Below are 12,697 nucleotides of genomic sequence, written 5' to 3'. Positions count from 1 at the left end.
TTCCTCATCTTTTTTCCAGTGGCTGTACAGACACAGCTTAGTGTGATCCACCCACTCCTACCCACTTTATTTTTTCATACTTCATAAACTGGTAATTATGCCAAAGGATAAGTTTGGTTTGTGTGATCTGCTTTATATAAGTGTGTTTGGCAATTCTTAAACTTTTATCTGGAGCATCCACATGCTGGAATATTTCCCATTGGAACTGTTCTCGGTATAAGTTAGCAAATACCATAGATAAATGGGATGGGGGAATAAGCAAGAAAGACTTGTTTATACAGCTATCGAAATCCGTGCCAGGTTAGGGAACGCAGAATAGGATAAAACCTCTTCAACTCCATTTTAGTCCGTACCAGGATCGCACCATCCTATTAAATAGCCACACAACAACCTGGAGGAAAGGATAGGATCCCCAGGTCAAACAGCATTTCGGAGCGGTCCTAGACAACAAGGCAAAGCTGGGCTCAGATACCTGAACTCCCTGCTCCTCGCAGGGCAGAGGACACGGGTGAGGGACTGCCAGCCCCTGCCTTGGTCAGCCTTGGGGACAAGGCACCAAACCTCACAGAACTCTGCTGCCTTTCCCTCCATGCCACTGAACGCCACTTCCCTGGCAGGGTTGGAAGAGTCTCGACGGTAGGCACCTGTGCCGGCACGTTCAGCACACCCAGCCTTCCTGGGAACTACAGGAGGGCAGGGAAACGTGAGGTTCTGCAGGCAGCCCAGCAGCAGAGCCCCCCACACAATTCACATGAAACCCTGCAGGGCAAAGCCGTGCCAGCGGGACCTGGAGGGGGCAGTGGCGGAGAGCCACCCATCTATGTGCAAGGGATCCCTGTTGTGCCTTCCGAGGAAATGGGTGTTTCTCACCGCTCTGATCCTGCCCACGTATTTCTCAGTAAGCTCAGATCTTGCCTCAGGGCACTCAGTGCTATTTGATTTATCCAAAGGGATAAATCCCCCTCAGCTCCTTTCTAAGCTGGCACGTCACAAGTGCCTTGAACCTGCACGCACCAGGGCTTGGCTACACATGGGTCTTTGACTGTACATCCTCTGCTACTTCATCCTGATCCCTTCCCATTCCCCTTCTCCTTCCTAAGGTGACCAGCCTGGAAGCAAAAATACATCCGGGAAGGAACTCAGGCCGGTTCCCTCACTTGCCATTTCTCCTGTAATCTCCTCTAGCCCTCTCGTGGCTTTGCCTGGTGCCTTATCACAACTCCCCACAGAGGCACAAGGTGATGCGGCATAGCAGTCACCCCCGAGGCCTCCCCGTGTTTGCTGGGGAAAGGCTCCTTCCCCAGGGAGCCAGTGAGGCAGGCTGAAGGGGAAAGCTGGAGCAGGGAGGGAAGAGGCTTGCTTGCCGCCTGCCGTCAGAAGCCTGAACTGAAGAGGAAGATTGCCGTGATCCCGATGCCTCTGCCAGCTAGTCCAGGCCTCGGCTGACCCAGTGCGTAGCCAGCAGACCAACAGGACCCCTCCTCTCCTCGCTGCCCACCTCTCTGCTCTGACACGAGGGGTGCACACCTGCATCTTCAAGGCAGCCGCATCATGACATAGCTTTGGTTCTATCCACATGTGACTTCCTGCTGTGGACTACCAGAAGCCTGTAGAGGAAAACTGTTACAAACTCCACCTGCCCTCTACAACTTTCCAGATGACCTGCATTAAGGGAAACGATATGCATTTTGCCTACAAAAACCAATAATCTGAATTTATAGTTTAACTCCAAGCCATAATCCAGTGCCAAAACTCAGCAAATAAGTAAGCATGGGACAAAGACCTTATGCTTTTAAGTCACCTGCAAGTGCTCAGGCCACCTTTACAACAGAAGCTTGCCTGCTGCAAGGTGCAACTCCCTGTTCTGGAGGAACAGAGGGTTTCACCAGGAAGAGCTGTCACACCCACACACAACATCGTAAGGAAGAGAGCAAGCCACATAGGTGCCAATGAGTGTAGCTATAAGTTATTTATTCTGCAAAATAGAGGTATCTTCTATGGAGTTGAACACTGGAATCACAGCATTATGAACTGAGTTGTGGAAACATTATGACAGCACACACACACACGCAGGCACACACGCGTACACCTACACACGCGCACACACACACACAGCCTTTGTACAGGCCCCTACTCTTGCATTATCCAGAGGGAGTCCTCTCTGCATCTTTATTTGCAAAAACCTGCAGCGAGGGTTGCATTCAAGACCCCTTCCCCTATTCACAAGGCTTCCGAGGGAACGAGGCTGGTCAGGATTGGGTGCATGGCACAGGCAACACGTGTGTAGAGCGCGCTGTGCACGCTCCCCAGCCCAGTGTTCAGCACATCCTGGATAGGAGTTAACTCTCGGCAGCACGCAGCCCTCGGTGGAGCGCTCTCATTCTTGCCTCAGTCTTTGCTCACGCAGCCGAGCGCAGGGTGTCTGGAAGAGGCAGATTTCCATGTTAGGACACAGTCAGTGCTCCCTGCTCGCCATGGTCCATGTTCCAAAGCCGGTAAAACTCTGCAAAATCCACGTAGGGCTCCACACGCCCATCTTCATCTGGCTGGAGCGAGTGGGTGGGTCGGGAGCGGAAGAGACCCCCATCTGAACTTGAGCTGCTACTCTGCGTGTGAGTATTAGTCGACTGGAGCGTCACAGTTGGGCTTTGGCTATAGAGAGAAAGAGAGAGAGAGAGGGAGAGAGAACACAAGCATCTTTATTTTGCCCCATCTGATGCTTTGGGCAAGAAAAGCACCAGAACAAGTGCCAGCTTCTTCACAGATCAAGCTATCCTTAGCAAACAGGTAGAAAGTTGCAGTCTCTTGCTCTATCAGAGCACTAGAAGCGTTGAGAACTGCTTGGAATTGATGAACGCCAAAGATATCCAATTCACATTTAACTGGAAGGCCTTAAGTACAACCAGGCGTCTGAGGAACAGAGGAGAGGAAGCAGGAAAAACAACCTGGGGGGGAAGGCATGCACTCTGCTGGCCTCCCCATACCCATACGGTATGAGCTTTACGGGAAGAGTCTGGCAGCAAGGAAAGCTATTCTTGTGTGACCTGCATTGCTGCCAAAGCAGCTCTAGTGCGTCAGCCTCATTGTTTCTGGAGCTACCAGAACACAATAACCAGAGAGCTTCTTCACTTTGCAGCGTGCACACACACCACCCTGTGCCAAAGGCTGAACCTAAACCAGAGCCACTAACTAGTATGATCCTGCAAAGTGGATCCAACCAGGATCCAGTTCTAACCTTTATCCTTTTTTTCTACCCTGGCCTCTGCCTCTGAGCAAGCCAACTGGTGCAGCGCAGCCTCTCCAGCAGCCTTACAGGTGACCTGCATAGCCCCACTGCCTTATTAAAATGAAGGGCACCCACACTCCCTCCATGCACAGCACCCAACACACTTGGCACACAAGATCCAAAGAGAAGGGCTGCTCGCTGCCAGAGTGCCCTCTGCGAACAGCAGCAGATGCTACTCCCAAGGCATGTTCCCAGAGCTGGCTTCAGAGCTGCTCGCGTTACTCATTCCCACTCCTCACACAATCACTTTCCAGCTAACACGTTATGCTGGCTGTCAGTGCTGCAGTCACGAGGGCCACACTCCAGATAAGGGAATGATTGACAGGTAACTGACAGGTGTCTCTGCTTTTCAACCACTTTACACAGTGTGAGGTGCAGGGAAAAACTGCGGGTAGCAAGAGAGCAGGACTTTTACTTAGTGAGTGTGGGGGTGGCTTCATCCAGAGTTGAGCTGCTGTGGGCACCGTTGACCATCTGGCCTTGGGAAGGCATGACAAGAGACAGCGTGACACTCGTCTTGCTTGTGCTTTGGGAACTGGAATATGGCACAGAGACTGGGTAGACACGGCCTCCTGAGAAGGGAGAAAACAAGAGTTATAAAATGCAGCTGAGACATGAGTGACTGGGGGTGCACAGCGGCAAAGAAAGGCCAAAGAACCCAAGAATTTATATTAAACTGCCGTTCTTAAATGCTGTCCTGTATTCTGTCAAATTGTCACAGAGTCTACGTCTCAGAAGCCAATAATCCCTTTAATAAGAAAATTCCTTCCACACTGAGTATCTCCTCTCCCGATGTTAGGTCAGTGCTGGATCAAACACAAGATCTTATCTTCCACCCTCCATTTTGTTTCATTCTCTCTCCAACATACCTTGCGTGGGTGTCAGCGTGGGCTGGCTCATCTCACCCAGGGGGTACCCAAAATTCCTCACAAGCAGCGTCATGTCTTCATGCCGGGGACAGAACTTGGAGCGTTCCCCCCCACTGGCAAAAGTGTCACAGTGGATCCGCTTAACCCGGTCCACTACTGCTTGTGCCACAGCATCCAGCGACGTCTGCTTGGCAAACTCTGTGGCTATCATGGCTGCGATTTCCTGAGCAGAGAAGGGGGGGGGGGGGGGGAGGAGAGGAAGGATGTTTAGAGATTTTGGAGGAAACCTTTTCCTGCCATCTGATCTAAGAGTTTTTATGGCAACTCATCCAACTGTGATGCTTGCCAGTCTCACCTGCTGATATGAGCCCTTGTGCCTTGAATCATCCCATTCCTTTTAATGGGCTACTCCTAAGGGAAAGGCAGCTGCCTAGAAGAACTGGCTCCGCAAAGCAGCTCCCCTATTATTACAGACTGGAATGGGGTGGCACAGGCATTCAACCTGGCCAGCACTCACAGGACAGATGAGAGGAAAGGTCTGTATGACAGCAGCTAACACTGTCGGAGTGAGTCAATAGCCAAGGGAACGTTTCCCATGTGAGCAGGCTCACCTGGTTGGCCTGCCCAGGCCCATGAGCTGCCTCCAGTGCTTTGTAGAGCCCTTCAGACATGAGCACCAAGAAGCCAGTCACCCCATCCAGCGAGTGCCCTCCGTGGATTTCAGGCTCTGCTATGATGGGCTTAGATTTAGCAGCACTGGAAAGAGAGAGTGTTATTTGGTATTTAATGGTGACACAGTAGGTGAGAATGGAGGGGTCATGAAGAAAAGGAGGGCTTGAAACCACAAAGTTGAGTTTTTCTGACCTGAGCAGTTCAATATCAGTATAGCCGTATTTGACTTTGTAATCTCCAATGCGCCGAGTGCTTTCCTGCCCACGAATAGTTCCCACTTGTTTTATTTTCCCTGCATCCAAGCCTGCCAGATTGAAAACCAAGAAAGTTTAATTTACTTTGGGAAACTTACAGGACTTCCTCTGGTTACACTGTCAGGAATGAGAAAAGAAATATTCACAGCTAAAGAGAATTGTAAGACAAAACAAGATGCCAAAGAATCATCAGGAGCCCAACCGGGAGAAAAGGAAGAGCAGTTTGCTGTGTTCCAAGGGACATTTTCATTAGTTGCAATCTGGGAAGGAGAGAGAAGGAGAGAGATGCACACAGCCCGACACGCGCACTCTGAATGCAACGGTTGGCCCTGAGACAAAGCCCACATCCTGGTCCAAAGCCACCGGCGGCAGCTGGCCTGGGTGCGCAGGCATTCGCTGAAAAGGCAGGGGAACATCTGCGCCTGTCAGCTCTGGACTGTGCGATGGGAAGAGAAGGCAGGAAGGAGGAAAACGTATGTGAAGGATTCTGCTTTTTCTTTCGCCTATTATTGAACCCTGCTCCTAAACTCCACATGACAATTTCACTAATACACTAGATTGCAGAGGGAGAAAAGGAGAACTATCTACAAGAGGCACTGAATTTGCCCAAGTGCTCAAACTGATGTGGGCTACTCCTAAAATACGGACAATGACCAAACAAGTATTTATTTAAATAAATTTAAGGGGATATACCTCCAGCAGGGGCTAGGAAGGAATCCCACCTTGAAAAAGGTTCTAACAGGGATCATCTGGGTGCAGCTACTATTTGAGGCAGGGCTCAGAGCAGACAAGCCACTTACCTGGTCTGTTCTGGCAATTCCCCTTTCCTGGTTATACCTAGAGCTAACAGGCAGAAAATGTTATTTTGAGATTTTATCTAGGGATGACTGTCCTCAGTACAAGGTGAAGGCAGGGGTCCAACTGAAACTCTCCCTCTGAGTCAAACCAAGCCTCACTGCACAGATGGCTCCACACCTACCCCAGCAGTAAGACACAACTCTGCCATCTGCTGCGGACCAAAGCTGACTCATCAACATGGCCTGGCTCATTTGCCAGCTCCCGGCAGGGGGATACACGCTATCGACAGACACAAACACAGGGAGGCTCGCAGCACGCCAGAGAGGTTGTGTCTAAATCACAGCAACTCTCCGGGAGCACTGAACAAGCTGCAATGTGCTGGGTGAAGAGCCACAAAGGCACAAGACCTCTCCCTCCCTTCCCCCAGGAGAGGTGCGACACAGGCACCATCATGACAAATGCTATCCCCACCACCTCTTATTACTGTGCTTCAACCTAGCCCTACAACAACCTCCTCTGGGCCCCCAAAACAGCCTGTGCACTCTGGCTTGTTCCACAGGCTCTCCCTTCTGCTGGGACTGCCAGCAGGAGAGCCACTGCTGTGCCAACTTAAAGGTTGGTATTTCTAGCAGGTCCCTGTTCTGCTATGGACTGCAGCTAAATTCTGCATTTTTGGCAGCAGAAAGGCAGTCAAAGGGTCTCTTTCCCTGGATTCTTGTATTCAGTCTTCTGTTTCATAGCACATACCCCTACTGCAGGACTATGAGTAAGAGGAAATGGAAGAGAAATAGAATAAAACAAGACCCAGCAGCAGAAAATTACCACATCAACAGCCTCACCAGATAAGACTATATCTACCAGGTGAAGCTAATGAAGAACATCAAATTAGATCTACCTAAAGAAAGGTACAGGACATAAGTATCTCAATAAGAAGAATTTGGTACTAACAATCACACAAATGGTCTGGGCTAGTTCTAAACCGAGAAAGAAAACATGTCAAACACTGTAAAGGAAAAGGGAAATTGCCTAAAGCAAAATGTCAGCATTAAGAGTTCAATAGTTACTGATGTGAGAACAGTAAATGCCAGTGCTTGGCCTGGCTCTGTCTGAAGCGTAGCTGCTTTTTTTGCAGCAGCTTGTACAACGGCATATTGAAACGCACCATCCCGAGGGTGTGGCATCACACAGAACTTAACCCAGCATAACTGTGGTTTACCTCCAAAGGAGCAGTCATATACTGTCCATCCCGCTTCTACCCTCTGCTGCGTGCTTCCACTCCTGCCTTCCTATCGACTCCAGCAATCACACAGCTGGAGGGCAAATCAATGTCAGTTTGGCAGTCGGACACAAAACTAACACTCAAAACTTGAAAAAAAAAAGGATAGTTTTCTGCTCGTTCAGTGAGCTGAACTTACTCTGTAGCCTCACAATGGCTAGATATGCAAAAAAAGAAGGCACTGAACTTGTCATTTGAAACCACAGTAAGCTTCTTTTTGTGGTCATTTATTGTTTCCAGTGGCTTGAGTCATTCCTAGTGCCCCAGATAAACAGAGGCATGCGATGTTCTCAGATAAGAACATGAAACCCAACACTCACCCAGCTGGGAGAAGCGAAAAAGTTCATCCTCATTCTCTGTCGTATGGTCCACGTTGAGCTGAGTCACCTGCAGCCCATCCACCGTGGACTTGCATAACAGTGCCCGATTGGTACCTGCAGTGGGAGCAGCAAGATGAGGCACCAGATAGCTCTGCCGTTAAGAGGGAGAACATATCCAAATGGAAAAACAACAGGAGAGGGGAATAAAGACAGAAAAGAGAAAGGCTCATGTACTGTCTCAACATGATCTCCAAAAAGTAGCCCTGCTAGCAGCATATTAGGCCTGGCTCTTCATCTAGGCCTGAGCCGGTACCTCACAAGAAAGCTCTCCATTTCTCCATGAACCTGCACTACCGCCTCTCAACCCATTTTCCCTCTGTTCTTTGGTCATACACACTGCATCAGCCAACATCTGCAGAGATAAAGAGCCAGGCTGATTTCAAGTGCTCCTATAAGTAACAAGCGTATCACTCCTTGGCCACAGACCAAAGAAACTGTCCCCCACATTAAAATTTCTTTCACTTCCTAGAACCGCAGCCATCCTCAGAAACGCCTAGACTGAGCTGCTGACAAAAAACAACTCACCCACATTGGCGATATAGAGCTTGTTGTTGAGAACAACAGCCACAATAGCCATGGCTCCTCCAGAGATCTCCTGCTCTACAACCTTCAATCTCTCCACAATCTTCTGGTACTGAGGAGGCAGCTGGTGGTGAGGGACACCCTGGAACCCAAAATGAAGGGGAAGCTTAAACACACAGTCCACAACACAGAAACCACAGCTGGAATCAAAATTCTGTAGGGAGGGGACTCGTCTTGGCATGTCTTAGCCTCATGACAAGACTGTGCAAGACATACAATTATTTGTTCAATCCTAACAAATGACATGGCTCTGATAAGGTTCTGGAGATGACAGTCCAGTTCACCTGAAGAACAGAATCCACATCTGCCCAGATGCCATGCAAATTTGAGGACTTGCCTCTCATCTGCGTCACATGGCTTTGTCCTGGAAGAGCCAGGCATACAGGTTGAACTCCTCTCCATTATATGTTCCGTTCCTTACTAAGATAACCAATGATGGGTCTAAGTAGTGCCCGTATGAACAGTGGGAACTGTGGGAAATGGACCAAGATGCTTGCTTCACTTCACGCAAGCTCCCAGAAGACAGCCACAGAGAAATAATTTTCAATTACAGCCTCCCTTGGACCAGACTGACTAATATGCCCAAACCTCATCCAGCAATCTGGAAGGTGGGACCTCCAGCAATCTCTGTTCTTAAGGCTACATTACCTCTGGTAGCTGGGACTGCAGACTGGCCTTCTCTGCCAAGGCATCATCAATGGACTCCAGGAAACTTCTTTCCACCACATCAAAAGCCTAAAAAAGGCCATAAAGAGAAACTAAGCTCTTATCCAATGCCTACAGACCTTTGAGGCTACTCATCCCCACCTCCCTAAGACTGGTTCATAAGAGTGGATGATCACTGTACATACAGACATTCAAGGATCACTACATCACACTGAAACACAATTATTTCAGCACAACTAGTTAACAGCTTGTAAAAACAATCTGCAACAACTCAAAACAGGAGACAAAAACATAAGAATTACATTCACAGCCATGTCAAAGACCTATCTGATTTTGTGTGTTGATTGTAAGAACTTGCCTACCACTCAAGAAAGCGCACTCACAAATCCATCTCCCCACACATTAACTTCCCCCTCTCACTCACTGTCATCTCCTTCACAGGCTGACTTGTTCCTACATGTCCAGTGAAGACTAGCTGCAGCTTCCTGGAGAGCTCTCAGCTCTGCTGACAGAACCAGGGGGACAGATGGGTATGAGGCGGGAGTGAAACAAAGCACTACAGCTGCTCAGGATGAGTGCACTTGTAATCATTGGCAGATGTTTCCAACCCCCACAGAAACCAGATGCTGCTCCCCTGGTGGCAAAAAGAGGAGGTGGGTAGTGTGAGAAGCAGGAGCCGTTCCCAGCCAAAGCTTCTTTACCTGCAGCAGAACTCGACGCACATCAGCATCGCTGTGATCTGCATGTAGCTGGCCCAGCAGCAATTCTGCAGAGAGTCTCTGACCCACGAAGTTGGTGACTCGGTTGCCATCATAGCCATTGAAGACACCATAGAGGTAGCAGTTGTTCTCACTCCTGTCAAAGAGGGCAGAAGCAAAGAGGTCACAGATGTCTGTGAGACACAGACACACATAACAAGTTCCTCCAGACACCTCCTGCATGCTCGGGCCCCACCCTCTTCTTCTGAGTCGTGTGTGACAAACTAAATACCACTTTTATCTGCCCTTGTGTCTGCAGGAGTCTGTGTCCCAGGTGCAACCCACTTACCTGAATTTTAACCAGTTATCTTCCAAGGGGTGACCCTCTGTCCCCTTGCCATCTGCACTGTAGGAGCGGTTTGGAGCTGAGCCCACCCCGGAGAGATGGCAGGATGGCAAGTCGTCTGTCCAACTGGGCTGCTGTTCCTGGGAGACAGAAAGAGGAAAGAGACCATGTAAACCCCACACAGCCTAAAGTGACGATCCTGGTCCAGTACAGGTTACAAGTCCATCCCCACCCTCTTCTCAACCCTTCTCCCTTTGCTAACAGGGTAGCACACCACCCCCGCCAATAACTTCATATTCCCTGCTGCAGAACTGGATCACTTACCACTTCCTTTCCCTCTGAAGCTGAGGTCTGGCTGCACCTCCGGCTCTTGCTAACAAGAAACCAGAAGTGAAATTTGCACCCGAGTTTTTACACTCGATACAGCACAGCGCTAGCTTAGCTACTCATTTGGTGAATCAGACCCTCACGCATCCGTGGCACGGGAGTACAGGGAAGGCTCTGGTCCCCGCTGGAGTACGCTCACCCAGGACAAGGGGACTGGGGCGCTGCTGCTGCTGCTGCCAGCAATTAGAGGGGCATCCCTGGGGCCGCCATCTCCCTGGTGCACGCTGCCAGAACACGCACACACGGCCTGCAAACGCCAGCTGCCCCCTCAACACGGCGGAGCACCCCGAAGCCCGCAGCACAGGCACGGCCCCCCCAGCCACCTGCCACCCGCCGCCGCCAGTCCCACAGCGCTGCAGAGCGGCAGGCCAGCCCAGCGTGGGGATCGATGACCACGCAGGGCCCCCCTGCAGGTTGGGGGGCCCCTCCCCGCCTTCAGGCGGCACAGGGGGCGGGAGGGCAGCAACCCACCTCCCCACTGAAGGGGGACGCTCCCCGCCTTCGCCGGGCCTCCCCCTTCCCACACGGCACGGCGGGGGGGGGGGGGGGGGGGCGGACGAGGAGGAGGCCCGGGTACCCCCTCGCACCCACCTGGGGGGGTGCGTGTGCATGGAGGGGGGAAGGTGCCACTCACACTCTGCAGCAGACTCCTCCTCTGCGCCGCCATCTTGGAGCAGGAGCGACCTCCTCCCCCCTCCCCGCCCGCTTCTCCTCCAGAGCAGACGAGTCCGCCGGATAGAGCGGCCGCTCCTCAGGAACCCGCCTCCCCCCCCATCCCGCCCCGGCGGCGACCGGCTCCGCCCACCCGCGCGGGGGGTGGCCACGCCCCTGCCTCCCCCCCCCGCCCAATGGGCGAGAGCGGCGGGGTGCGCTCGAGCGCAGGCGCGCGCGTGCACCTCCTCAGGCTCCGCCCCCCCTCCCCCGCTGAGGCGGCGTCTGTTCCCACAGCGTGGTTCCCAAGCCGTGAGGCCGCACTGCCGTGCCGGCTCTCAGGGCACTTGAAAAGGTGGCCTGAGCGATGCTGTGGAACTCTCTGGGGCTCCCGAAGTGATACCCCGGTGAAGCGTGCACCCCCCTGCGGGCGCCGTGGTATCGGGGAGCCTGCGGTGGTGCCCCAGCGTGATGCTTGCCTGCGTGGCTGGAGGAGAGAGCGTGCTCAGCTCACCTCCCTGAGGACAGAAATCCCACGGCAGTGAAATATTTTAGAATTGCCCTGTCGTTACCCCTTCCTTTTGCCTAGGGGGAATGAAGACATCTCCATTTCTTACCTTGAGGCCTTCGGTTGTGTGAGAAGGAAGCACCTTTTGGCCACCACTGCGAACGTGTGTGGAGGGGGAGGGAAGAGGGGCAGGGTTGTGAGGATCCTGTGAAATGGGGTCACCTTGGGCGCCAGAGAGCCCTGAGGGAGCTGGGTGTTAAAATGTTTTTCTCAGCACCACGTCATGTTCTGTGCAACCTCTAGGGAAGACCAAGTTCAGGTAAGCCCAAGATACCAGCTCTCAGCTGCACTGCTGCTCCATGGACACCACAAGAGGCGTCCATTTGTCTCAGCTTGGAGTCCGTCTCCTGCTTCCCACCTCTTTTGCACCCTCTTTTGCAGGCCATAACAAGGACATAGCGGGACCATGCCCTCAGCCCAGCGATGGGAAGATGAGAACAGCTGACAGGTGGTTCTCAGTACCCACTGCAGTTTGGAGCAGTCCTTGGTAGTCTTGAGTCAGGCACAACAGTAAAATCACTTGTGTGCCTGCCTGAACGATACAGACAAAACCAGAGATTGCTGATTTTGCTCTTTAAGATCCTTTCTAGGCTGAGGTAGGCTGTTTCAGGAGGGACAGCTTCCATTGAATCAGCTCAGCTGGAGCAGGAGGGAAGACACAAGAATCACTCCCACACCTTTCTTAACATTATAAGTCAGCTGAAGAGACCTCGAGGTGTGCGAGTGATGTGTCTTGAAGTGAGTGATGTATGCAGGCTGGCTGCGGCAGTAGGGGGCTTGGGGAAGAGCACGTTTCCCTGTGTGAATCGAGGCTGAAGGGGCTCCAACATAAGAGACATGCAGTTTCAGTCATGTGTAGCAGTGCAATTGTGGTGAGGGTGGGAGTGTTAAGTAGTCTTGACTTCCAGCAGTGGCTTGATACTCTTTTAATGACATCTTTGTGGCGTCAGATGCACTTCAGAAATAATTGCCAGTTAATAAACATCATTCTATGGAACGATGGTTTTTGCTGCAGGGGATCCTGCCAGAGGATTCCAGCGCCTTTTCCTGTAAATCCTTTGCCTACTGTTTTGTTACATTGTTTTCTTCCAAATACACAAAGATTACAAATCCTTCCGCTTCACACAAGACCCACAAATATTCAGCCATTCAAGCAGACTTAGGTACACAGGCAGAATTACTTTTTTAAAGGTTATATTGGCCAAAGATAGAAGAAAATGCTAAATTTAGAACCTCAGTCTACAAACAAGTTTCTGCACGTTTA

At 51.4% G+C, this 12,697-nt stretch overlaps 1 protein-coding gene across 2 annotated transcripts; it reads right to left on the bottom strand.

Moving 5' to 3' along the window:
* Positions 1-1,892: 1,892 nt before the first annotated feature.
* Positions 1,893-10,898, bottom strand: TAB1 (TGF-beta activated kinase 1 (MAP3K7) binding protein 1). Of its 2 annotated transcripts, none has more exons than XM_050915081.1 (11): positions 10,849-10,898; positions 9,831-9,967; positions 9,485-9,638; positions 8,766-8,852; positions 8,061-8,199; positions 7,476-7,589; positions 5,020-5,131; positions 4,767-4,911; positions 4,156-4,378; positions 3,702-3,858; positions 1,893-2,652 (listed from the first exon to the last, which is right to left on the bottom strand). In XM_050915081.1, exons 1-11 carry the CDS (start codon positions 10,879-10,881, stop codon positions 2,445-2,447), a joined length of 1,509 nt encoding a protein of 502 aa, XP_050771038.1. In that variant the 5' UTR covers positions 10,882-10,898; the 3' UTR covers positions 1,893-2,444. The 2 variants fall into 2 exon arrangements, with proteins under 2 accessions (XP_050771038.1, XP_050771046.1); XM_050915089.1 differs by having other exon boundaries at positions 3,702-3,872; positions 4,164-4,378.
* Positions 10,899-12,697: the final 1,799 nt, after the last annotated feature.

This window comes from Gymnogyps californianus, chromosome 1 (genome assembly GCF_018139145.2).
Source record: "Gymnogyps californianus isolate 813 chromosome 1, ASM1813914v2, whole genome shotgun sequence".
Taxonomy (NCBI): domain Eukaryota; kingdom Metazoa; phylum Chordata; class Aves; order Accipitriformes; family Cathartidae; genus Gymnogyps; species Gymnogyps californianus.
Note: the sequence above shows the minus strand (reverse complement) of the source record. Positions and strands in the feature narration are given on the sequence as shown.

Coding starts and splice junctions, on each gene's coding strand:
- TAB1 (XM_050915089.1), bottom strand. CDS start 10,881: ATGGCGGCGCAGAGGAGGAGTCTGCTGCAGAGT. Junction 8,853..9,484: donor TGCGTCGAGTTCTGCTGCAG/GTAAAGAAGCTT, acceptor GGCCTTTTTTAG/GCTTTTGATGTGGTGGAAAG. Junction 4,912..5,019: donor ACTGATATTGAACTGCTCAG/GTCAGAAAAACT, acceptor CTCTCTTTCCAG/TGCTGCTAAATCTAAGCCCA.